Source organism: Dasypus novemcinctus, chromosome 7 (assembly GCF_030445035.2).
Source record: "Dasypus novemcinctus isolate mDasNov1 chromosome 7, mDasNov1.1.hap2, whole genome shotgun sequence".
Lineage (NCBI taxonomy): Eukaryota > Metazoa > Chordata > Mammalia > Cingulata > Dasypodidae > Dasypus > Dasypus novemcinctus.
In genome coordinates this window covers 83023521-83050403 of record NC_080679.1, presented here as the reverse complement: position 1 = coordinate 83050403, position 26883 = coordinate 83023521, and the positions used below count along the sequence as shown (strand labels likewise).

Here is a 26883-nt window from a genome sequence, read left to right as displayed (position 1 = left end):
GAATTGAAGTAAGAGTTAGCATAGTAATCAAGCTTTGCAAGCTTTTTAATGCAAGCTCAAAGTTACAAACAATGAGAAGATGTGGCCATTACTCAAAATATGCTTTCTTTTGTACAATTGAGTCTCTACCAGGTTTAAAATATGAAACCAATAAGATGTTGTAGTATTATGCTAAAATAATATTTCTACTACAGAATAAGAATATAAGAAATCCATATATAAAGTGTTCCAAAAGGAAAAAAGTATTAAATATCCTAAGTAAGCATTACATTAAAAAAAAGTAATGCTTAGTTATCAGATGTCCAAGGCAAGTTACCAGAAACTGGTACACAATCTGCTAAGTATCCATCATAGAATGTTCTCCATTGCCCATTTTTTATGCCATTACTGTCAAACATTTGCGTTTTTCTTAAGAATTAACTGATGGCTCTACAAATAAGAGCCACTTAGATATTCAGTAAATAAAATTCATTTCCCCCACCTATTATCAATTACATATTTTATCCAAAAGAGAAAATAACATAATCAAATGATTAAAATTGTCTTTAGGATTTTTATTGTGTTTTCCACATAGATAGAAATAAGATTGTTGTTGTTTTGTTTTTTTATGAAAAAAAGGCATTACAAAGACAATCAATAAATGAATCAGTAACAAATGAAATTTAGATTTAAATGAGAAAAATATTCTGCACTTGAAATTCAATTTCACAAACATTCAAGATTAGTAAATTATGTGGGTTTTTTTTTAGGGAAAAAACACTAACAGAAAGGAAAAAACTTTTCAACAGATAGTAATTTATAGTTTTTTTTAAAAAACTGCTTTTGGGAAAACACACAGTTTAATTATTTAAGAAAAGCCATTCAAGGAAGACTTAAGTGTTTTAAGTGACATAGGTGTTGGACTAAAAAATATTTCAAATTTGCCAAGAAATTGAAGTGTTAAAAATACTCTTCTTATTCATTAAATTTTACGTTTAAGGAAATACTTGCCAGAGAAGTAAACAAAAGACACAAAAAAAGTTCACCTGCATTTTTAAATAATAAATTTTAGATCTATAAAAATTTCCTGGTTTGTAAACAAAGGTCAATACTTGACCTTCATTGATCCATTTCAATGTAATGTAAAAAATATAGTATCAAATCTTTCTTCTTTTCCCCCAAAAACTAGGGGAAATATTATGAATTGTGTGTGAATATGCATATCCTTAAGTCTATAAAACACACAAACATCACTTTCTTCAGCAAAGTATTTTCATCATACTGTAAACATCTCTTTCCCTACACATGGACATTTCAAAATAGTCTTTGGTATTACTAGTTATTGTGCTTTGAAACAGAAATTTAAAGGATTTCTGTAGAAGTGCTATGTAGACATTTTAAGATATAAATAAGAAAAATGCACTTGGAATAAGTTACAATTAGCTGCATTTGCATAATTTTCAAAAACTACAGTGTATGCCTAGTCACAGTTTTATGAGAAAGAATATCTCCTTTTTTAAATCCTTAATTTTAAGGAACACTTAATCATTTTGGCTAAAAATCCATTTTTGAAGTAGATCTGATGGATTACATGACACTAAGCTTGGATGCTCTCCATTTGCTGAAAGGCACATTTTTAAGAGTGGATTGTATAGAAGTTGATCCTAGAATAAAAGGAAAAACACAACAGACATTAAGTTTTAAGACTCAAAGCTAACAGAAAAACAGAAAAAGTACCCTATGGTTTGATTGAAGTTACAAGGAGACTTGCATACCACACGTACAACATTCTTAACTTTAAATCTTTCTAAGATCAACTATGATAGAAATTTTCAGTGGCTTCTGTTGTAAAGAATACCATTTATGCCACTACAGTTCAGGTAGCACAATGTATTTCATAAATGGAGAGAGCACTGCAGAGTAAACTCTGAATCAGGGTTTCAAACAAACATTCCATGAGTAAGTGATAAACTCTTATAAAATCCTATTTCATAAAAGTCAGTCTAATAGTGTTCTAGCATTGCACAAATGTTCATGCAAGAATCGCTGTTTCAGCTAAGTCTTAAAATGTATTTTTTAAAAAAGAAGAGATCTGCCATTTTATTCTCTCTCAATTTTAGATTCGTGAAAAAGTACCAAAACTTTTTGGGGAAGAAAGATCACTTAGGTGAAAAAAATGATGTTTTTTTCTCTGCCAGGTACAAAACGTTATCATTGTAAGACAAATAAGAAACCCTAAAAAGTAAAAAACGTACAACTACCACTAATAATACATGGAAGTATTGATCTGCATTAACCATGCTTCTGTCAAGCAACTTTACAGTTTTGTTCCTCAGTGTATTTAATTCATAGACGTACATAATAACATACATAATAACAAAGTGAACAAAGGCAAAGGAATTCTGATGGGTAGTACTAATATACTAGTGTTTCACAGATTTTCCCCAATAAGCAATTAGAACTAAACAAAATAATTACATAAAGGAGTGAATTAATGGCACTGAGGTACCTTTCTAATCTCCCAAATCTGCTCTCCAATGGTGACGGTCTTGTGACCTCTGTAGGAACACACCTTCAGCTGAACTGGACCTTGAGCAGCATGAAGACACAGCTCCTTCTGGATGTTATGCCGAATTTCATGCTGCGTAGAGTATTCAAAGTACTATGGAAGAAAGAGTGCTGTTATTGACAAAAGCATACTCTATACTCAGTTGGACAATAATGGTCTGATAAAAAAATAAATCAGCCACTCACTGAATAACCAAGTCAATTCTCCTTCAACAAAATAATGAAAATAGTTACCAGAAACATAAACTGAGCTTTTATGATAGCAGGCACTATGACCTTCCTTCAGTCTTTCACCAACAGGTAGTGACTTAATGAAGAAGGTATTATCTTCCTTCCCATATTAAAAATTGGAAGTTATCAGGTAGTCTGGAGGCTGGGGCAGGCACTTGAGAGAAATGGACCTGGAAAGTTCTAGCAACGCTAATGGTCTCTTCTTTCCAGAGGTGTTCCTCCTTCCTTATCCATCTCAATTAATGACATTTTCATCTAACTAAAAGCAATGGGGTCCTCCGAATGGGGACCTGTAAAACAGGTGTCCTACCCCATAGGATTATGAAGATCAATGAGTTAACATATGTAAAACATTGGCATATGGCAAGCACACAGTAAATTTTAGCTATTATTTTAGCCATTATACTAGCTATTATTACTATTGTTGATGCTTCCTTATACATATCCAATAATTAATCCCTTAGTCCTACTTATTTTTTTGAAATGTTATCACCTGTAGCAGTTTGAAATGGTTATGAATTCCAAAAACAGATATTGGATTATTCTTATAACCTGATCTGTACCTGGGCATGATTGAGTTATGATTAGGGCTTAGATTAGAGTTATAAAAGGCATGGCAAAGAACAGAGTTGAGGGTTTCTGATATTGGAGTTTTGATGTTGGAGTTTGATGCTGAAGACTTAAGCTGGAGCCCTGGGAAGTCAGCATGCAGAGGAACCCCCAGGGAACCCCCAGCTTCCCCAAGGGAACCTTGAACCCAGAGAAAAGCAAGCCCCAGGAACATAGGAACCCAGGAAGCCTGAACCCTCACAGACGTCGGCAGCCATCTTGCTCCAAATAGACTTTGGTGAGGGAAGTAACTTATGCTTTATGGCCTGGTATCTGTAAGGTTCTACCCCGTATAAATACCCTTTATAAAAACCGACCAATTTATGGTATTTTGCATCAGCACCCCTTTGGCTGAGCAATACAGAATTTGGTACCAAGGAGTGGGGAAGTGCTTTTGCCATTATCAAAATGCTGGAATGGTTTTATAAATGGGTAAGGGCTATTTTTTTGGAGGAATTGTGAGATGCTTGATGGAAAAGGCCTAGGATTCTTTGAAGAGGATGTTGATAGCAATATGGATGCTAAAGAGACTTTTTATGATGCCTTAAAAGTAAATGATGAAACTATTATTGGAAACTGGAGGAAAGGCGATCTGTGTTTTAAAGTTGCAGAGAACTTAGCAAGATTAACTCCTGGTGTTTTATAGAAGGCAGAACTTGAAAGTGGTGAGCCTGGGCATTTAGCTGAAGAAATTTCCAAAGTAAATCCAGAGAATGTGGCTTGGCTTCTGCTTGCAACTTATAGCAAAATGCTAGATGAGTGAGATAAGCTGAGAACTGAATTGTTGGACACAAAGAAAACAGAAACTGATTCTGAAAATTCCAACCCTCTGGAAATCAGGGTACCAGATGAAAGTGCCCAACTGGAGGACTTCACTAAACTTGGAACTTGTAAATCAGGAGGGACGATGCAGTTATGTCAGAAAGACTTGTGGAAAGTCTTACTGTTTGATAGCTTGGACCCCTGCTTCCTGCATGCTAAACCAAACAGATTTTTTGAGAGAGCTGCATGGACAAAACCACTGTCAGTCTGGAATAAAAAGGATATGGAAAGGAGAGATTGAAGGAGAAACAGCTTTAAGAGGAAAACCATGGAAGCTGAGATTTGGAATTCGGACATCACATTGGGCCCAGAGAGGAACCCCACCCATATGTACAGAGAAGGTGAGTTTGCCCTAGCACTTGAAGAGGGTGGATGTTCTTTTCCAATGTTCTGGGAGAGTTTTGCTCTCCCAGGGTACAGAGAGGGTGGGGTGCATCTGAGGTCTGAGAGGGGTGGACCTGTCCCCCATGGATTAGGGAAGGCCAGGTGTTCAACTCATTGCTCTGAGAGAGTTGAGCCTGTATGCCAAAGTTAGGAGGAATGTTGTCATCACATCACTGTTCTAGGGGGATTAAGACTAACCCAAATATTGGGTAAGGTGTGGCAATCACTCTTGGAGGGAAAGGTCTGGAGCTTGGATGACACCTAGATGCTTGATGGGGATACAACCAAGAAAATGGCTGTTGGGCAAGCCAGTGGAAAGGGTGGGTCCCCATATGGCCCCAAGGAGAAGAAACTGTCTTCTTAAGAATGACTCTCAGGCTTTGAAATCATGGAGGATGTCTTGCAGGTTTATTGAACTGTAGAGGACCTGTGACTCATGTTTGCCTCCCAATTTCTCCTTATTGTAATGAAAATGTTTATCCTATGTCTGTCCATTTGTATACTGGAAACAGGTAAATTGTTTTGTAAATTTCAGAGGTGTATAGCAGACAGGACTTTGCCCCAAGACAAATTGTATTTCTTTAAATTGATTGTGATATGATTTAATACTTTCATTGTTACTGATTTAGGTTTGTTTGAATATTATACTGTCCTTTTGGAATTCAGAGGGTGGAGTGTAGCAGTTTGATATGGTTATGGATTCCAAAAATAGCTATTGGATTATGTTTGTAATCTGATCTGTACCTGGGCACGACTGAGTTATGATTAGGGCTTGGAGTCCCTACCCCTTGGTGGGTGGGGACTCACAGATAAAAGGCATGGCAAAGAACAGAATTGAGGGTTTCTGATACTGGAGTTTTGATGTTGGAGTTTGATGCTGAAGACTTAAGCTGGAGCCTTGGGAAGTCAGAATGCAGAGGAAAGAGAAGCTAGCCCCAGGAAGGCAACTTTGAACCCAGAGAAAAGCAAGCCCCAGGAACGTAGGAAGCCAGGAAGCCTAAACCCTCACAGACGTTGGCAGCCACCTTGCTCCAAATAGACTTTGGTAAGGGAAGTAACTTATGCTTTATAGCCTGGTATCTGTAAGCTCCTACCTCAAATAAATACCCTTTGTAAAGACAAACCAATCTCTGGTATTTTGTATCAGCACCCCTTTGGCTGACTAATACACCACCCATTCATACTTCTATATTCTCACTTCTCTATTTCAGAGCCTCAGTATCTCTACTGCAGTACCTCTAGCTACTTTCGATTTTTGCTCCTATAATCCATGATCCACCCTGCTGCCAGAGTTAATCTTTTATAACATGATTTGATCCCCTATCTACCAGGCTTAAATGAATCCTGTTGCTAAGATAAAGTCCAATCCTCCTCAATTGGCACAGGAAATCTTCCATTTTCAATTTTCTATCAACCATTGCCTTGAAAATATACTATGCTCCTTCTACACTATTCTACCAACATAGAACACATGCTCTTCTGTGCTCTGCCTATAACACCTCTTCTGACTTTTCTGCCTGGCTAACTTCTTTTGATCCTTCAAGAGCAAGCTCAAATATTACCTTCCTTCGTCAGCTTTGTCTGAGTTTTGGCACTATTAGAACTGTGTGTATAGCTTAGCAGGCTTCCCCAAATCAGCTAGACCAAATCAGGCAGTGTACCTAGTAATAACATTCATTATAAATCAAATATTTCATAATGTTGTCATTCTAAAAACAAAACAAATTACGATAATATATTTTTAATAATTAATTAATTAGTATTAGCACTAATATTTATCGAATCTTTATTATGTACCAGGCAGAGCTTGTGCTGAACTCCTTACATGAATTAGATCTGACACTCCACAAACATAAGCTGAACAGACAGAGCTATGTATCTTAAGTTCCCTTGGTCTTAGTCTCATAATTCAACTCCTCCCACAAATACATAATTAGTCATTTTTATGCCTGGCAGTTCTTTTGATGGAGACATTGAAAGAAAATGGATTTAGATCATGAAAACAGCATTCCATCTACACTGCTCTAGGAAAGATAAAACACAGTATCACAAAAATTATTAGAAAGGCTGACTAGGATTTTACTTCACTCAAAAAAATTATAAAATGGAAATCAGGAATAGAAAATAGTTGAAAAACATAGGTAACAAAGACGAGTATATAATTAAGCTGGCTGAGAAAGCTGGAGAGACTTGTAACTTAGAACCAAGAAAAATACCCTGGAAGAGAAAATGGATGAAGAAAAGCAGCAAGTGTCACAAAACCATAATGACTGCATTGTACCAGTGTATAGGTCAATTTTGTCAAATAATCTTAATATGCATTTTTCCTGCTACAGTGGAGTTTTACATTATAAAATATTTTCTGATCAGAACAGTAGACGGGAACACGAGGAACAGATCAAGTTAGAAAAAGCTCAGCACTTGAAACTACAATTTGCAAGGGAGGTTAAATGCAGCATTTGATTAGGGAAGAAAAGCTGGAGTGATCTTCTGAAAACATAAACCAGACAACATTATTCTGTTCAAAACCCTCCAACAGCTCTCTTGTACTAAGAATTGAATCCAGGTGCCTCAGTAGGGCCTGCAAAGCCCAGGACGACCAGGCCCCGTGCCATTGCCTCTGACCTCATTCCTATCCCTCTGTCTGACTACTCTGCTCCAGCCACACTGGCTTTCTGCTGGCTCCAGGTACCTGCCACTGGGCCTCTACGCTAGCCATTCCCTCCACCACGATGCTCCTCCTGGGCCATGGCTACTCTCCCAAATCATACAAGCCTCTACTCTAAGGTCATATTGGCAGATATTTCTTCCAAAACTTCAGAATATATCCCACCCTCCCAGTGTACACACATACACATGCACAAATATATAGACACATGCATACATAAATATTTATCTCCATCCCACTTCAGAAGTGTGCCTTGACTATCCAAGGGTAGATTCTTTTTGCAGCTCCAGCTTCATAGTTTCCGCACCATCTACCCTGAGTAGATTCATTGGTTTGGGTGAGTAAGGCTTAGAACTAGATTAAGACAGAGCCAAGGACATTGATGTTCATAGCAGCATTATTCACGATTGCCAAAAGGTGTAAACAACCCAGGTACTCATCAAGTGATGAACGGATAAACAAATTGTGGTACATACACACAATGAAATATTATGAAGTGGTAGGAAGAAATGAAGTTGTGAACTTCAGATGAACCTGGAGGACATTATGTTGAGTGAGGCAAGCCAGTCACAAAAGGACAAATGCTGTATGATTGTACTGTTATGAATTAAATATACTGTGTAAACTCAATGGAGTTAATAATTAGAATATAGGTCACCAGAAAATAGGAGGGTAGAGAACAGAAAACTGAGGGCTAATCTGTATAGAATTGGTAAAAAGGTTGTTTGTAAATCTTTGGAAATGAATAGAAATGGTGTTTGTAACTAGCAGTGGTGTTGCATGGGTATGACTGGTTGAAAGGCAAAGTCCTGTATATTACTAGAAGGAAAGCTAAAAACAACATGGAACTCTATAAGATAATAAAACCTCATGTAAAACATGAATATGGAGGATATTGCATACATAAGGCTGTTTTTACAAAATATAAATGCAAATAATCTAGAGAGAGGGAAAAAGAACAGCAGCTATGTATGGCAGGCGAGGCACAGAGAGATTGAGAGGTGATGAGTTTTGTTTACTATTATTATTATTAGAATAATGAAAGTGCTCTGGGAAAGACTAGGGTAATAAATGCACAAATATGTGATTACACCAAATACCATTGATTACATTCTATGGATGTATTTATGCTTTATTAATATGTCACAACAAAATTGATTTGTTAAAAAAGAAAGAGGATAGGACCAATGATGTCCTAAAACTGACATCATCAAAGTTCCATCCTATATTCTGAAAATCCTATTTGGACTCTAGTACACCAAAATACCTGCAGCTCCCAGGAAAGACATACCACACTTCTCTTTAGTACACCTTTCTTCCCACTCTTCTCATTATGTTCTCATTCCCCATCAGTCACCATACAAATTTCTACTTATCTTTTTTTAAAAAACATTTTCAAGTGCCATCTTCTCCAAAAAAGGTATGGTCCCCCAGGTAATGCAGATACCCTCCTCCATACGCCTTAGACACTCTGAATACTTTATCCCAGACCTCATTATACTGACTGTAACTTCTGGTTTTGAAAGATAGATTTCCTGAAAGAGTTAAGACCTAAACTGCTAGAACCCAGGACAATACCCGGCATACATGAGTCACTCACTGAATTTGTTGAATGAACAAAAGAGGAAAAAAGTCTACTCCTTGCATGAGTTCATTTGCAAAAGACAAGGAAAGGAGGTTAAAAACCTAATATTTAATATTTTAATATGTTTTCTACCTATTGTAGGACAAATACAACTTTGGCATTCTAGTCCTAATTGGGAAAATAGTAAAGGGTGATAACAAAGAGGGGAATCTTCAACCAAGGAATATCAAAAACATGCCTCTAGGGGAGTGGATCTAACTCAGAGGTTGAGTGCCTGCTTCCCATGTATGAGGTCCTGGGTTCAATCCCCAGTAGCTGCTTTAAAACACACACACACACACAAAACATGCCTCTAAAACATACTATTGTGACCCACAAAAACAACTTATAATTCTGCTCTTTTGGTATTAACATTTGATATAATTTGCTATTAAATCCAGTTAAATATGGCCTTTATATGTAATCTTGCAAAGTCACCACACCAAGAGTTAGAGAAACATTAAAGAATTGCATAGATGATCTCAAGTTTTATTTCAAATGTCATTATTATTTTCTCATTTGCCTTTTCTACTGAGTGGGCAAGCAACTTCAAATTGTTTTCAGAGTCAGAGTGCAAACCAAAATGCTCTACAGCTTCAATATTAATTATCAAACTTAGCCTATAAACATTTCCACATACAAGTTTACCTGCATATAAAATTAATTAGGATGAAAAATATGCAACAGCTTCCTTGTGTATATAAGTGCTAAAGAGAAAGGAGGATTTTTTAAAACTTTTTTAAAACTGAAGTTTATCATTCATACATGAACATTCATAAAGAGTAAGTGTATAGTAAAAGTTGTGAACTTACAAAGCAAACTTTTCATCGTACAGGGCTGACGTACATTACCCCACCACCAACACCTTGCATTGTTGTGAAACAATTGTTACAAACTACAAAAGAGCATTGTCAAAACGTTACTACTAACTATAGCTAATATCTTACATTTGGTGTATTTTGAAAAGGGAGGATTTTTAATGCAGCCCTTACCTGGTTTCCACCAAGTCCATGACATGTATACATAATCAATGGCTTGCCTCCTTGATTATTTTCTCCAACGTCCAGACATAGATTCTGGCCAAGGCTTTTAATCTAAAGAAAAGTTTTCAAATTGGAAGACATTTTTTAAAGTCTATAAACTTGGTAGTTTTTCAATTAATTTCAGGAAGTAGTGTTAATAATAAGAGCAAAGTAAAATCTCAAAAGCAATAAGGCAGGAAATATTTCAACAATTTCCTCTGGACCAAATAAATTGTGGCAAGGAACTTGCCAAGCAAAAGAGAACAGGAAAATACTCACGTATCCAGATATAACAGGACTAAGGTCTGGCACATATACTTCTGGATAAATAGTGTTCAGATACCATGTAAAATTTTTACATTGAAGGCGGTGCTTGATTTCAAATCTTTTTGAAAGATCACCAAACGATTTCTGAAGAAAAATGAGATGTGAAGGGGATACATAATCAAACATATGCTGGTAAATTACTTCAAATGCTACTCTTTATATTTAATTTAGGTCTTAAAAAAAAAATCTGGACGGAAATGCAAGGTACAATTTAATTGCATTCACCATTCATTCAGCCAATAGTATGCCTGCTTGCTCATTTCTGGCTTCATAAAGAGCCAAGTACCACTACAGAATTGACATGGTGTTATTTTATTCCTTATTTGTGCTGAAAGTTCCCGCATGGGACAAAGATCTCTAGTGAAATGCTATGGCAAAGGAATGGCAGTGGGTGCACAGAAATGTATCTGTAAAGTGAGGTATGAGATAGTAGGTATAGAACATTACATCAAGATTCTGCAGAGCTTTTTATCTATGACAGGTCAATAACAATAACAGTACCATACAGCTGAGAACACCGATCACTTCCTCAGTTCACAGCCATGCTGTGAGATACACAGGGCATGGACTTCATCTCTCCAGAGAAGGAAGGAGAGAGAAGGAATCTGTTGGCATAAACTCCATATTGGGCAACTTGCCAACCACCCTGTGAAGTGGCAGCCCCATTTTACAGTCTCAAAGGAGCTTTGTGTAGGTGAAACCTGCAGTGAGTAGTGGAACCATAACTAAAAAGAAAAAAAAAGACTTGATATTCCTGGTCCCTTCTCACGTCAAACTGTGGCACTCTCTCTGATCCCACGTACAAAAAAACGCTTAGCACCTTGACCTAGGTATTAATCACAAATCCTACAATCAGTAAAAAGCTGTTTCACCTAATCCTATTTTCTCTGTGTAAAATAACAGACCAAGGCAGCTTTGAAAACCAAATAAATATCTTCTATACTAAAAAGGTAACATCAATTAGAATGCCTAAGTTTGTTTAAAGCAATTTAATTTTTCCTTTAAAAAAGAGGGAAAGCTGACATTAATAAGTTATATATGTTTAAAAAAACAGTTAAAATTAGAAACCCTGCTTCAAATTTTTCTGTACTGTACTTGAAGAGACCCAAAATAGGCAAAAGAACAGGGGAAGTTGGTGTGGATTTCTCTGTAATTTGATTATTTAGCTCTAACTTACTTGTTTAACAATTTTTGCTGCATCTGTGTTTCTCCTATAAAATATTTCCTTGTATTCATCCATCCAGACTTCTGCAAGGCGAACTTGGTTGCGAGCAATCACCTGAGTACCTTTTGGGAAGGTATGAGGACTTCTGCTGCGAAAAACATGTCCAACAACAGAGCAAGGCATAATCTCCAACTGCCCACCACATTGCCATACCTGATAATTAATGATATTTGTTTAAATTTACAGTATTTTAGAAAAATCAAAAGGTTGCTTTTAAGTTCACCTTTAAGATTTTAATAAAAACAAGATGTAGAAAAGAGACTAATTACAAATTGTAGTTGTTCCCTGCAAGATCAACTTGGATTCCTAAATATAAAGAACTATTTTATTAAATTGCACAAACACTAGAAACAATGGAAGCACATTTTTAGAAAAGAAGTTAACAAAACAGTAATTTCAGATCTCTTACAAAAATGAATTCTAAAATTGCCATTTTTTTTAATGATTATGCAAGGGCTCTAATGTGAAAGGAAGACCAAAATATTATTCAACTTAGGGTCACTTAACTTGAACAACAGGGTCTTTCTTCTATGGCCTATATTAGCAGTCTGGAGAGACTCAAGTCTACTTACCCTTGCATATTCAATTTTAAAATCAAGAAAGCAATTTCAAATAGGCATTATTACTAAAGTATAATCTAGTAAACTTGTGAAATGGTTGGTCACTATAAAAAATGCCTACCTATTTAGAATTAAGGGTATCAAAAAAGCTTATTTGCATTGACTTTAAATAAAATGGTAAATCATAAAATCAGACCTTTTATTCAAATATCTTGATAATCAGACTTTCCATAAATAATCACTAGGCAAAAAATCTGAACCGGGGACCTCCCATGTGGTAGACGGACGCCCTAACCACTGGGCCAAGTCCGTTTCCCATAACCTCTTTTAAACAAATGAGAAAAGTTGGTATATGCTCACTTTAGAAAAACTGTTTTTGAGATACAATATGTGCTAGGTATTGGAAATATCAAAATGAAAAAAACAAGAGCTTTGCCTTTAAGGAGTTCAAACTTAACTAAGATTATCACTCAAAAGTATACGATGAAATCAGAACCAAAATTGAAATCTTTTAACTCCTAATTCAGTACTTTTTCCTCCATACTCCAGCCTAAGGGATAAAAAATGAAGTATAAAGTCATTGCAGAAAATGAACTCATGGAATCAAATAAATGAGGTACTTGTGGAAACCATCCAAAGTCTTTGCTTTGTTTCTCATATTAGCTTTTAATATTACAGGGGAAAAAAAACAGCTCACTTAATCCAAAGAGTTAAGTCCAATGTCCTGTAAAATTATACATAAATGTTTTTCCATTATGACTTCCTTGATAATCAACTCATTTCCTGATGCAATAGATTTAGTTATATTTATCTTGGCTGGAATTCAGTAGCTACAAGTGCATTAATTGGTGTTACTGCTTGGGAACAGGAGTTTAACTGATTCCTCTTTTTATGTTAGCAATTATAAACAAATACATTAAGTTATATTTTGAACGGAAATACTCTTATTCCAAAATTCTCAGCAATTAAATTCTAGAAAGCACAAAATGTAAAGACTGCTCAGATACATAATAATCTGTATCAACAAATCAGAACACAATACATCCCATTGTTTAAAAATGAGTGCTATATTTAATCTTCATAAACTTACTCTGAAAGACATTTCTATATTTTCACCTCCCCAGATTTCCATTTCTTCATCATAAGTTCCAATATATTCAAAATATTCTTTTGATATGGAAAAAAGACCTCCTGCAAAAGTGGGTGTTCTGAAAAATAATCCATTGTCAAATTTTATTACAAAAAAACTAAGATAAAATGGCATATTTTAAGAGCAATTGAATCAAAGTCACAAACAAGAGACACCACAATTTCAAAGTTTTCTGTAAATCAATAAAATTATGTTTTATTCCTTAAGTTTTGGGGAAAAAATACAAACATACTTTAAGCATCCTCTCTTAACAAAGCATACTTATTAAGAGTCTTGTCTTAAACAAGCTTAAATATTCTTATGTAATGATTATGAGGAAGACATAAGAACTCAGTTCTACTTCTTGCTCAGTCACATCATGTGTAAGTATATAAATAGAGGACTTTTCTATTCCTTACATATAGAATGTGTATGTTCTTGGTTTCTTTAGCATGAATTACCTGAGAGCAAGTGCTGTAAAATCAAAGAGTAAATGCGTCTTTAAATAATCAAACTGTATGGTATAAATTTAAGACTTTGAGAGCAATCATCTTACTTAATTGGGTAGGTTTCATCTTTCCTTCTTTGCTTCTCATGATCAGGAAGTGATTCCCAACCAAATGAAAGGCTCCAGTCAAAGTTTCCACGGTTATGGTTACTTCCATAAGGAGAAGGTTTGTTGAATTCAAAACTATTAAGATCTATTGACGCAATATCTGGACTCACGACAGCAGTGTAGTTCTCAGCTATTCTAGCCAGCAAGGGTTCTAACCAACCATAGAAACATTCACCTAGATGGAACACAAATTTAATCAATGCAAAGAAGAAAACTGAGGGATTTTTCCAATTTGGGGGGAGTGGGAATGTTTACAAAGAAATAATAACAACAAAGTCATCTGTATTTTGAACATTTATATGAGAGAGATTTTTTGTGTGTGTGGGCATGTGTGTGTGACTGATGAGAGTGGAATGAAAGAGGCAAAGCAAGATTCAGTACATATTGGGGAAATTAACCTACAAATGATGATTTAATTCTTTAGGACGTAAACAAAAGCGATATTGCTGTAGGATTCAGATGATGTATTCCTCCTTAAAATGAGCCATAAATCAAAGGTAATTTTGTGCTAGAAAATACCACCATACCCAAAAGGTGTTCCAATTTATTAAACTTGACTCCTTGAGTAAGATACAGTGACTGAAACTTTCATTTTTCTGACATTGTAGGAGAAAATAAGTCAATGAGTCAGAATATTCTGATTTTAGCAGCTGGAGAAGGAGCACTCAAGGTTGTCCAAGCCCAAATGGGAAGGAATGATGACCAAAGAGCCCTGAGGACGGTCTCAACACTGGTCACAGGCCAGGCTGTCCGACATAACACATGAGTTCAGATGATGCCCCATGTGTACTGGAATATAATCTGGGCTCCCTGCTGAGCAGAGTTGGGAAGTCAAGATCCAGAAGGAGCATTAACCATCAGCAGGAGGGAAAGGATGCCCAGTCTGAAATTTTGGAACAGAAGTAGGTATACTGAGGAATGGACAATTTCCCTTTTTAAAAAACAAAAACAAAAAAACTTATTTCAACCTCAAAAAATAAAATAGACAGAAGGCAGCTTAACAAATTAGGGACGCATTACTTTTTAAAAACTTGTCCAGACACATATTTCCCTTTGAAACACATCTCTTGAATTACCTTGAGATTTTTACTTTTTAAATGCCTACTATTAAGACAGTACTTGATGTGAGGACTCTACATTACTCAAGCAAATCCAAAGCCCTTCTATAACATTAGTGTATGTTCAACCCAGCTGTTGGTTAAACATAATCTCCTAATGCTTGGTCAAATGAAAGCTAAACATTCATACAAAGAATAAAACCCACTAAACTAATAGCTCAAGGGACTAAGAAATATTTTACTAGTATCTAACATGTACACTGATCCCTGAGAAAACTTTTTAAAAGGATTAACACTGAAAATACTTTGGAATACAAAAAAAAAAAAAATCCAACAGCATTAAAAACAAACAAAAACAGACAAGGTTTATGAAGATGGCAGAAGTAGCTGGGAGGGAGCACCCTAATTGGCATAAGAGTGAGTCCACACATCTTTGGAAAAAAGAAACATAAAAATTAAAATATCAGTAGTGGGGCTAAAGTTTAATGGTAGACTTGATTACATTTAAACAAACAGAACTTTCATGAGTTTTAAAGTGTAGGAATTAGAATGAGGAATTAGATTTTTTTTTTTTTTTTGACAAAATGACCAACTGTAAAAAAAAAAAAAAGGCAGAGGTAATGTGCTCTGGAAGCTGGTCACTGGAGAACATTAAAGTTGAGGCATCTTAATACAAATGAGGTAAAGCTCTGTTTAAGTGAAAGGAAGTTCAAATGCAGAGGTGTCATCTGCTGGGCTATCATTGCTACAATCAGCAGGTGAAGATGATATGCAAGAAAATGCAATTATTCATTTAAAGAAAATGTTTCTTTACCTTTTAAATTAGAGGGGGAGGGAAAGTGTTACAACCCTGCCTGTGTGTACATACTTACAGTGAGCATCTAAAAACGTGAGCGTTTCGGCAGTTGCTACTGTTGCTCCTAGCAACCGTGCAGTGATCAGCCCTTTTCTTTCTTTTTGTCTGACTATTTTTACTATAGAAAATTGTTTTACATATTCCTCTAGTTTGCCATGTAAGTACTCTGCAAGGAGAAAAAAAAATCAGTATTAACTCTCCCTAAATTTACTTTCATATTTAAGGTATGAAAGGTGATGAAGAGATCACAGGGCAATACTTCCTGTACATTTATAATCTTAACGGTTCCGGAAGTTCTTCCATTAAGGTGAAGATGGTTTATTTAACTCTTTACTGGAAAAACAGGCTATATATGTGACTCTTTTCCTCTAAACCACTGTAACACATAACATGCTTATCCGCTATCCTTCATATCACTGAATATGATGTATTTGGGGGTAAGAGGAGCTTTAAAAGGAGTGGACCCCAGAAGTTAACAAGACTCATTTAGAGGGCTGAGGAGATTGACTAAGGAGGTGAAAGAAACTGAATTTGGCCAAAAGAGTCATCAAATTAAAAAATTTTTGTATTTAAAGCTGTAAATCAGTTTTAAAAAAGTGTCAAAAATCAAAAGGATTCCTGATATTTAGGCTGTGATCAAATAACTTAAGACTAAAATGTTGAGAGAGAAAGGTAGGCAGGATAATCACATTCTGAATGTTTGGAGACTTCTGACGCAGAATTTTCCAGTAAAAGTATAAAAGAAAAAAGGAACATGTAAATCAGGAATGAAGTTAAAATGGTCAGAATTTAGTAATGACTGTGTAATTTAAGAGTCAATATTCCAAGTTGGATGAGATACATAATAAGTAAATATTGAGAGAATAGGTACAAGAAAAACACATTAATCGACTCAATCAAGTGATGTTCATATTTTAAAATAACTCCTCAAACCTGTTTTTTCACCTTCAAATCCTTGCTTCCTTGTTGAATACATAATCCGTATTCTTTGAAATAGTTTTCCTGGGCCCATATCACAACCTCGAAAAGATTTGGGAATACTGAGAATGCCAATAAGTCCCTGGGGTGGAAGTTTGCTTCTGCCAGGTTTCAGAGGCAAATGCAATTAATTTTGTTTTTCTCTGGTTATATAGGCTTTTTCCCTTCTCCAAAGGTACTGATAAGAGAGTTGCTTATTTAAAGCTTAAACATTCACAGAGGTGGTGAGAGTCCAGGAACAACTATTGTGGAAAAATAAATCTCCCTACATCTCTTGTCGCAGAATAATAAACTTTTTTTTTAAACACCTGCAAGTGCCTCAGAAATAATTCTCTGAAATAAAAGCAGGATTGTAATTTTTCTGAAAAATAATAGAATATTTTCTGCTTTAAGAGACTTGTAAAACAGAAACATTTTAAAGGGTTTAATGAGGGTTGGATTTTTTTAAAAAGCGTCACTACAGATTCCTTCAATAAACCCTCCTACTCTTTAAAGTTAGGAAATGTCTTTACCCGCAGCTTTTGAACTTCCTATAATATTAATCTGCCTCTAAATTTAGCCTCCATCCACACCCCTCTGGGAGGTTAAGAGCAGAAAGCTCTGAAATCAGGCCTCCTGAGTTCAATTTACAGTACCATTACTTTTATATGAACCTGGGGCCAGTGATTTTACCTTTTTGTACTATAGTTTCTTTATCTACAGGATAGGGAAAATAAAGTTTATCCTAATGCAGGACTGTGGAAGGATAAATTGAGAGGTGACTATACCAAAGAAGCCTTGAAGACAGGTCTTTGCATATACCTATGCTCAGGGAACACTGGTTATCTTTTATTTTGTAATCATTGGGATTGAACTACCTCACTGTTGTTTGAAGATCCACATTTTTATGCTTCTCCCTAACTAAGCAATGGAAATCAGGGACCAGGGTTTCTACTTCACAGGTTCCCTTACTTCAACTATGGACACATTTTCCACAGTGGGAACTCATTAGATCACTCTTTGACTGATCCAATAAGACAAATTATGCTCCCATGCAAAGAGAGTTCTCACCATGAAAACTGTTCCAGTTCCATTGCTGATTATCACAAAGAATTATTATGAAAATATTCAAACCCTTTCCAAAAGGTCCTACTACCCAAGTATCCAAAGGTATAAGTAAGAAAATAACATAAGCACAAGGATATGCACTGCAGTATCACATACAGAAACACTGCCAACTTAAACACTTAAAAAAAAAAAAAAAGAGACTGTGAGGTGGGACAAAGTGAATGGTTAAGTAAAATGCATCTAGTCCATCACTGTCATTACAAATGAAGATGAAGATACGAAGGTAAAAGAAATGACCTAATAACAATGCTATATGTGAAAAGGACAAGATTTCAAAGCTGGATTTCTGACATGGATATACTTAAACAAACATTACATATTTATTTAGACAGTGATTAGGAGAGAAAATAGAAATGTTAAAATTGAAACAGGAAGATTATGGATGGATATTACTTTTCATTCTGAGTTTCTGGAATCTTATAATTTCATTTGTATAACTAAATAATAGAAGTTACCTTCAACTGAAGGCTTATTAGAAGTAGCCTTACCATGCCATGAGAGAAAAGTTTCAAGAAATCAAAGAGGAAGAGATTTTTAAGAAAAGTTGTGGGTTTTTTTTAAGCACATAAAAGGCATGGAGAATTTACTCAGATGTCACTTAAAACTCCATGAACTGTGGTCCAAATAGAGAGAGATGAAAAAATCCATAGCAGAGTCAAGCAGTAAATAAATCAGTTGTTACAATGATGTGGTGAAGTAACCTGGGTAAGAGTCAAATCTGAGATCTGTAGTGTGTGCCTGGAACCCAGGTAGCTTCTACAGTAAAGCCTCCCCATTTGGACGAGACATTTCACATCCAGGTCAAAAACCTCTAGTGATAAGCAAACTTATTCAACCTAGATGTTCATTTAACTTAAGACTATAACCTCAATTCTCTCAGGATGTTTTAATTTAGAACCATGAGAGTGTTTATAATTGTATGTAGAGATGATGAAATTAACCATATTAATAGTAATATGATTTATTCACTTATTGTTTTTTGAAATATGGATACAACCTATAAAATGGAAATGCATAAAATAATTTGACTAATGGCATACAATATTGGAATATTCAAAAGAACCAAAATAAAATGGAATATGGTGAGGTGACTCTTTAGAGATTTAAAGTACTCATTTATATCATTTACATTAATTCATTTAATCTTCTGAATAACTCTAGGATTTATGTACTATTTTTGTATTTCCTCAAATCTAAGATGTGCAACTGAATCCTTATACTCAATTGTTCAGTTGGCTGTCATTTTCTTTTTCTTTCTAGTGGTTTCTAAACTAATGATATATCTTTTAATAGATTTGATGAGATGTAGCTTTATCCCTATTTTACAGATAAAGAAACTGAGACAGAGAGGTTAAGTACCTTTCCCAAGTTATACAGCTAGTTGGGACAAGAACTGGGATGCAAACCATGATAGCCTGGGTCAAGGCTCAAACCTGTGCTCTTAAATAATCTGCTGTACAACAGAAGTCTCACACTGAGAATCATAAAGTTATGAATAATAGCTTTATATACATTTTGTACCCCCAAAATATTTGAATATGGACATGCCTGAAACACCAACCATAGCAACCAGCGAAGCTGTTACATACAGTCTCTGAGATGGCATGCAGAGAGCAATTGAACCAAACAGACTTTGGAAAACACCACACGGATTTACTCAGGAAACAATCTAAGTTGCATGTGCTTCTTACCATCTACACTAGCATCATCCACTAAAATGATTTCCTTCAGCAGTATGGCCGGTGAAGAATAGAGCACACTGTGGACAGTTCTAAGCAGCGTAGACCATGCTTCATTATGAAACACTATTATGACACTGGTGGTAGGCAGGGAAGGGCAGCGCTTAAATTTTTGTTCAATACATCTAGAGGAAGTCAAAGAATTAGAGGAACAATTATGAATTTTATTATTTTCTCAGCTATACCATTAGTAAAATTATCATTATTTAACTTTTATCGCCTTGGGGATGATAGTGGATAATTCCTTTGTATGTGAGAGATCTTAGCATGATATAAATGTAAATAGATTAAAGTCAATATTTTAAAAGCAGACCACTCATGCAAAAATCATGTCCATTTATATGAGTGACATGTCATTATAAAATGCTATTGTGTAAGTGTTCTCAATAATATAATTTTAAATATAAATAACACTTTAAATAAATAAAAATATCCTATAAGTGAGACATATAAAAATGACAAATACTTATAATTTCCCAAACTAAAAAAACAAGTTTTTCTCCCTGCAGAAATCGTCCATTTTTCTTATTCCAGCCTTAAAAGTTTTGCAAATTTATTAAATTAATATTCATCTTTGTACAGATTATAAATTATATATTTTCTTAAGTATATGTAATGTTTTCCAGGTTTATTTAACCTATTTAATCTATACATAAAACAAAAGGAGAAAAAACAGTTTACCATAAAATTTATTTTCTTAAGATTTTCATTCATTCAGCAAATACTTAATAAGTACTTACCATTTGCCCAGTGCTCTATTAAAGATTTTTGCCAAAATAATACAATATACTGTTTAATTATATATGACCTTGCATTTAAAATTCTCCTTTAAAAAAACATATTTAGCAATTTAAATAAAATATCTAAATCCATGTCAACTTTCACAAATAAGCATTTTGAAAGTCATAGAATGAAAAAGCAATAAACTAAAACAAGTTAAATTCTCTGTTCCTGTCTGCTGACGATGCAAAATAACCAAAATTGTAAGCTACTGTCAGTATGTGAAATGTTGATGGGCACAGGGAGAGATCCTAAGTAGTTCTTGACTGACTACAATTATTATCTGTTAGCTAAAAACTTTATACACATCTTGATCTTCAACTCATTTGTATAAAAATGTCTTCCTCAATGAAAATAACCTTCATCTTAACCATTAGGATATGGATGGGTCTTTGAGACCAGAGATGACCACAGCTCCTAACCCCCTCAATTGTTGTGAGGAACAAATGCTATAACATCTAGAACACTCAAGTCACACAGAGGGAACGTGGGTCAAATAAAATACATGTGTTCAATGGAAATGATAAACAAAGGAAGCAACTCTGTCTTCAAGTTCACTTGAAAGCCATTAACGGTTGTACACGTTTAGATAACGGACTATGAAATCCTCCCACACAGTCAACAGGCACTATAAATAGAGTGTGTGTGAATGATCAAACAGTGCTGCTCAAACCCAAAGATAAGGAAGTGAATCATTCACTCACGGAGCTAAGCACCCAGCACACTTCAGTTGCAGAACCAGGGCTAGTGGGGAAACCATCTCACCCCATGTGAGAATAAGGGCCAGGGAAAGCCACCCTAAAAAAGATAGACTACAAACTCTCTAATTACTTTTATGACAATATCTCATAGGAATGGGTTTCAGATCCTTTCTAGAAGGTCTTTAGTGTGGAATATTTGGAGTGATAAAAATAGAATAGAGAGATTGAGAGGTGAAGAATTTTCTTGTTTTTTATTATTACTGAAATAATGAAAATGCTCTAATTATGATTGAAGTGATGAATGCACAACTATGTGATTATAACAAATATCATTGACTGTGGTATTTTGGATGAACTGTATGCTTTATTAATATGTATCAATAAAACTGACTTGTTACAAAATTTTTAAAAAAGAGATAATTATTGCTGTATGGGTATTGGAAGGTGTGAACAGCCTTGAGTAGCAAAGGAGAGGGTGATTGTAAATGAAAGCATGTTTGCTCGCTAGTGTCGTCATGATTTCAAAGTGTGATATAAATACATGGTCAGAAGCAAATCACATTCTTCCTCACTAGTAGAGTAAAGCAAATTATTTATATTAAATTGAATTTAGGATAAACTACCAATTAAAAATAAAGTCCAAACACAAACTATTTATATATACACTTGACTCGTAATTACAAAGGAACAAATAACTAAATATACGCTTGCATTTTTTAGACATAAAGGTTTATAAACCAACATAATTACAAGTAAAAACTATGAAAAAGCACAATAATTTTTTTAAGGAAAAAATAAAGGAACCTTATAATTTGTTGTTTCACAATGTAAGCATTTTGGGCATGGAGTGGAATTTGGGGATTAAAAAAATATTTTTTTGGCTACATTTATTTGCTGTGCAATTAATTACAATATTAAACAAGAAGTACAAAAAAGTTTTGAAGATTTAAAGTACAAAACTTCACACTAATACAGTGTTATCACCCTTATCTTACCAGGCTTTCCCTCAATTTAAGGTAGGGTTTATTTGCTTAACTGATAACTACTATTATCAGATAAAAGTGTCACAAATATCATTAATGCAAAAGTTAATAAAATTCCACATATTATTTGGTAAACCCCATTTGTTTTGAGACAATTAACATGTTAAACTTACGCTTTAAAATTGTTTCACATGTTTTTTAAAAATAGTGCAATTAAATAACTTTATGAAGTATTATCATATTTCTCATTAAACCTTTTGAACACATTGGCATACAGAAACAAGTTTAAATGATCAGTCTCATTACCATCTGGCTTTTGGAGAAACTAGATCTATATTTCTAGCAGGCATAGAAAAGATAAATTCTTCAGAAAACTTATTATTTGCAGATATTGGTTAAATTCAATGTAAAAAACAAAACCTATTAAATCTTTAACTCTACAAAGTTCTAAGTCACACAGTTCTATCCAAAAAAATGTTCTTAATGTGCTTAGTTGTTTTTCAGTTAGTTAACAATTAATATTATTGAAAATTATTGTAGCTTCTCAGTGCTATATGGGAAAAGAAGTCCATCTTGATCTGATACTGTCATGCCAAAGAATAAAAATCATGATTCTTGGGGAGTCAGTGTAGCTCAGTGGTTGAGGGCCTGCTTTACACATATGAGGTCCTAGGTTCAATCACCAGAACCTCCTAAAACAATTAAAATTAAAATAAAAAATATTTTTAAAAAATAAAAATTTTTAAAAATCATGCTTCTTGATTTGTGATATTGATTGCTTTCCATCAAGACTTCTCCCCAAATTAGTAAAGTGCAATACTGCATTTAATCTATTAGCATAAAAGAGGAATTACACTGTCGCCTGATATAAGAACTAGAATATTTTACATTCATTTGTTTCTTTTCATTCATCTAAAAAGGATGAGCAACTTAACCTTGGATCACACAGATTAGAATAAAGAGACATCTAACCTACAAAACTTCAATACTGAAGGACCCATTTTGTTGCAGCAGGTATTCATGATTATAAATCTAACCAACAATAACAAAACCTGAGGGAAGCAGTAGACCTGAATTACAAAAGTCCTCTCTTCCGGTTCCCTGTCAAATGCAATTCTGTTATAACTAGAAAGCAAAATACGCAGGCTTTGTTTGCTTATAATTTCCCTATAATAGAACCTAAAAAGTCCATAGATGATTTGAAACTGTTAAATTCATTTTAGCCATTTCAGTTCAAATAGATCAATGGAACATCACCTCACAGATAACAAAATGGTTAACTAAGAACAAAGAGCACAACAGAATCTGTGGAGAAATAATCAAAATACTGCATACTTGAAACAAATACGTAAACAAAGTGACTCTTAACAAAAAGGAATGCTGGCCTCCCAATAGCTAATGAGATCTTAAATTTCAACAAAACTCTAGAGAAAGAATAATAGTTGAAATAGTAATTATAGCTGTTTTCTCCTCTGAAAGTAAGTTTGCAAAACATAGCATTCTAACATAATTATAGCACTGAAAGTAGCCATAAAGTCTGTGACTTAGTTGATAAACCCAAAAAAATATTGTTTTCTAATTGTTCCAAAATCTTGACACTTACCTTAGCATTTCTATTCTATAGCAATACAAACAGCAACAACTCCTCCACCTCCTACAATTCTCAGAACTGCCCAATATTTCCTCCTTAATAGAAAATAAAACTAAACCATTCAAAAATAAACTATTTCCTTGTGGTTATATAGAGGTCAGATTAGAATCCAGTTTTCTAATTTCAAAGAAAATAATTTCCCACATCTGCACTGCCTCACCAAGAAGAGATATAGATAAACAGCCTCAAAAGTCATAAACAAAAAATTAATTAATTAAAGAGGTATGTGCTGAGTTTTCTCAACAGGGTGGCTGAAGAACAAGCAACTTCCTTAGCTAATGCCTCTCCCCTGAAAAACCTGGTGATTCAGTAAAACATCAATATTCTTCCACATACTCAGGAGGTCGAGTGTCTGGTCCAAGATCTCGGTGTAAAGAAATCCTGTCACTGGCGAAAGCATTAAAACAGTGTTTTGCTTCCCCGCGTTCTTTTTCCTTTTGCTCTTCAGCACTTAAATTGGTTGGATTGAACGCTCTACCAGAAGCACCAGGTGCATTGGCATCCTGAGGTGGGCGGTCAAGAATGGGTTTCAGTTCTGCTGCTGTGTAATATCCTTGTAAACAGGGTCTCTCACCAGCATCAATGTTTTGCCTGACAGGTGCTCCTATCTGCATTTTTGGCATTGCATCTTTAATATTGTTTACCGCTTCGAGCATTAAATCCAACATATTGTTTTTATTTTTCATGTTTCTTTCCATCCTTGATTCCTCTTTGGAATATTGAAGACTTACTTCTCTTTGCATTAAAATCAAAAATATTATAAAGAAAAAAATCACTGCACCAAGTTTCCAGAACTTTTTATGATAGTGTCTTTTAAGATGCAATTTTACTAGTCGCCTTAGGTGAGCCATTCTGACATTAAAAATTTGTTACTGGAGAAATAGTAGTTGCGGTTTCCTCTGTTGCTTATATTTTTTACCATAGATTTGCTGGCAAGAAGGTTTCTTTAATTGGTAATACCTATAAACAGAGATGACAGATTACATTAATAACTATTCATTCAACAAACAACTGAACAGAAGCTATACACAAGAAAACAATGATGTCTTGCCCTCAAGGAAATTACACTTTTGAAAGAACACAACTGCTATAATTAACTACAATCTGTTGAGGTTGTAAAACATTAGGGGTTTCTCCCCAATAACAAAAACAAAATAAATGCTTTGTTAGTTCTGGCTAATATCTGCTATATGAAATGCATAAAATTATTTTTTGTAAATATACTTTGAATTTTCAGGAAAAAAAGGTTACCTTAAATTGTGATAGCAAAGGGGCCAAAGGACTTCATTAAACCAATTAAAAAGAAAGAGGGTATCCATAAGATACCAAGAGCATACTGAAAGCACTACTGTACTGCATTAATCTAAAATAGTCGCCTCCATTATCTGTAGTTTGCCCTCAACCTATTAACAGCTAATCTGACAAACCAATTAAGAATTATAAAGAAACTTCACCAACATGTAAACAAGGCATTCTCCCAGAAACCGAGCTGAAGCTATGCCTTACCTAATAGTATTTGCAAATCCTGACAGAGCCCATAAAGGCAAGGAACCCATGAGCGGCTGATGTGTTATATAATGGCTATTTTCATATCACAAAAATAAAAATTTGATAGCAAAAAGAAAATGGCATTAAGCTTTACTTGAAGTATCTGTAAGATAGAGATCATTGAGCTATAAAAGCAGTATTTGGTTTGATGAAGTACTGCTTGCCGTTGACCTTAAAAACAGATCAGAGGGAAGTGGATGTGGCTAAAGTGATTGGGCTTCTGCCTACCATGTGGGAGGGCCTAGGCTCAATCCCTGGAGCTTCCTGGTTAAAAAGAAAAGTGTGCCCGCGCTGTAAGTCAAGTTACCACACAGGTGAGTCATGCAGCAAGATGATGACGCAACAAAAGAGAGATGAAGGGGACAGTCGAGGACAGGCACAACAGAAACCTGGAACTGAGGTGGTGCAAGTGACAGGGAGCCTCTCTCTACATCAGAGTTCCCCAGGATTGAATCCCGGCTGAATCTTAGAGGAGAAAAATGAGGAGAGAAGACAAAAAGAGAAATTGATACGGAAGATCACACAGCAAATGGACATAGACAGCAAAAACAGCAGGGTGGGGGAGAGGAGGAAGAGGAAAAAAAACAGAATGGAGTGGACAAAGTTCAAATGGTTGAGTGCCTGCTTCCCATGTATGAGGTCCCAAGTTCAATATCCAGTACCTCCTTTAAAAAAACAGCAAAAAGCTTACTAAACCCTATTTTGGGTCACTAGAGCAAAAGAAATAAAAAGAGGACATTGATACAGCCTGAATTACATTGAAGGTTGATTTTCTTCATGATGCCTTTTGAAAAAAGATAATATGAAGGAGTTTCAGAACACAATTACATATCATCTACTTTTATAGGCAGTCAAGTAATTTGCAGGATAAAGGGGAGGGGAAAAAAAGCCTAAAAGGAAAATGTCATTTATAGAAGCAAAAATTAATTTTGATACTTTGACCCTCCCCCAAGGACTGACCAGAGGCTGTAGCAGCATGATTTACAGGATGAGATCCTCAGCTTTGCCCATGCCCCCAGTGATGGATGTTAATGTGTTTGAGGACCAGTGATATAATAATCCTACATGCTCATCAGCAGAAATATGAGGCTGTCATGCTGAAGGAACACACCTGCCACAACCTCAAGTCTGCCTACTATTTTGTGACCACAGTGCACAAGGTGACCTACTGCTTGGTGGCACCTTCTTGAAAAGGGTTGTTTCAGGTAAAGTAGTTATTAGAAATCCTATGTTATGATGTGTCCTCTGATAACCAGTGTCTGATCATGGGTTCCAAGACCAGTGCCTGAGTTCATGGCACATTTCTGACAGTGAAACCCAAAAGGCCAGTCATGCCCTGTACTCCCTAGCCTCCACATTGACTTATTTGCTGAATTCAGCTACCTCTACCACGCCCATTCTACTCATCTCTCTAGATTACTTTTAATAGTCTCCTAATTGTCTCCAGCCTCCATCTGGTTTCCTCACTTCCCCCAAAAAAATCCATATTCTGCACAGTTTTAAGAATAATAATTCCAAATCTCAGTTCTGATTAGGTCATCACCCTGCTTAAAATTCTAAGCTACATGAACAAATAAAAGCAGAACTCTAATATTTAGTCCTCTATTCTATTTCTAATTGGATGCTCCATTTTCTTTTCAGTATGAAACGAACACTTTGGCTCCAAAAGATACCTCAATCATGATATATACTACCTACGAAAGTGACAGTTTCCAGGA

General features: G+C 35.1%; 1 protein-coding gene across 7 annotated transcripts in view; it reads right to left on the bottom strand.

The window, feature by feature from the left end:
• Positions 1-533: 533 nt before the first annotated feature.
• Positions 534-26883, bottom strand: part of GALNT3 (polypeptide N-acetylgalactosaminyltransferase 3) — a 113293-nt gene continuing 86943 nt past the window's right edge. For all 7 annotated transcript variants that reach the window (XM_058300713.2, XM_058300716.2, XM_058300717.2 and 4 more), the window contains 10 exons: positions 23954-24577; positions 19455-19627; positions 15695-15844; positions 13705-13939; positions 13110-13227; positions 11412-11612; positions 10187-10318; positions 9878-9979; positions 2489-2641; positions 534-1643 (listed from right to left, as the gene is read on the bottom strand). In XM_058300713.2, the coding sequence (XP_058156696.1) occupies positions 1521-1643; positions 2489-2641; positions 9878-9979; positions 10187-10318; positions 11412-11612; positions 13110-13227; positions 13705-13939; positions 15695-15844; positions 19455-19627; positions 23954-24468 (1902 nt within the window). In that variant the 5' untranslated portion in view covers positions 24469-24577 and the 3' untranslated portion in view covers positions 534-1520. The remainder of the gene's footprint in view (positions 1644-2488; positions 2642-9877; positions 9980-10186; positions 10319-11411; positions 11613-13109; positions 13228-13704; positions 13940-15694; positions 15845-19454; positions 19628-23953; positions 24578-26883) is intronic.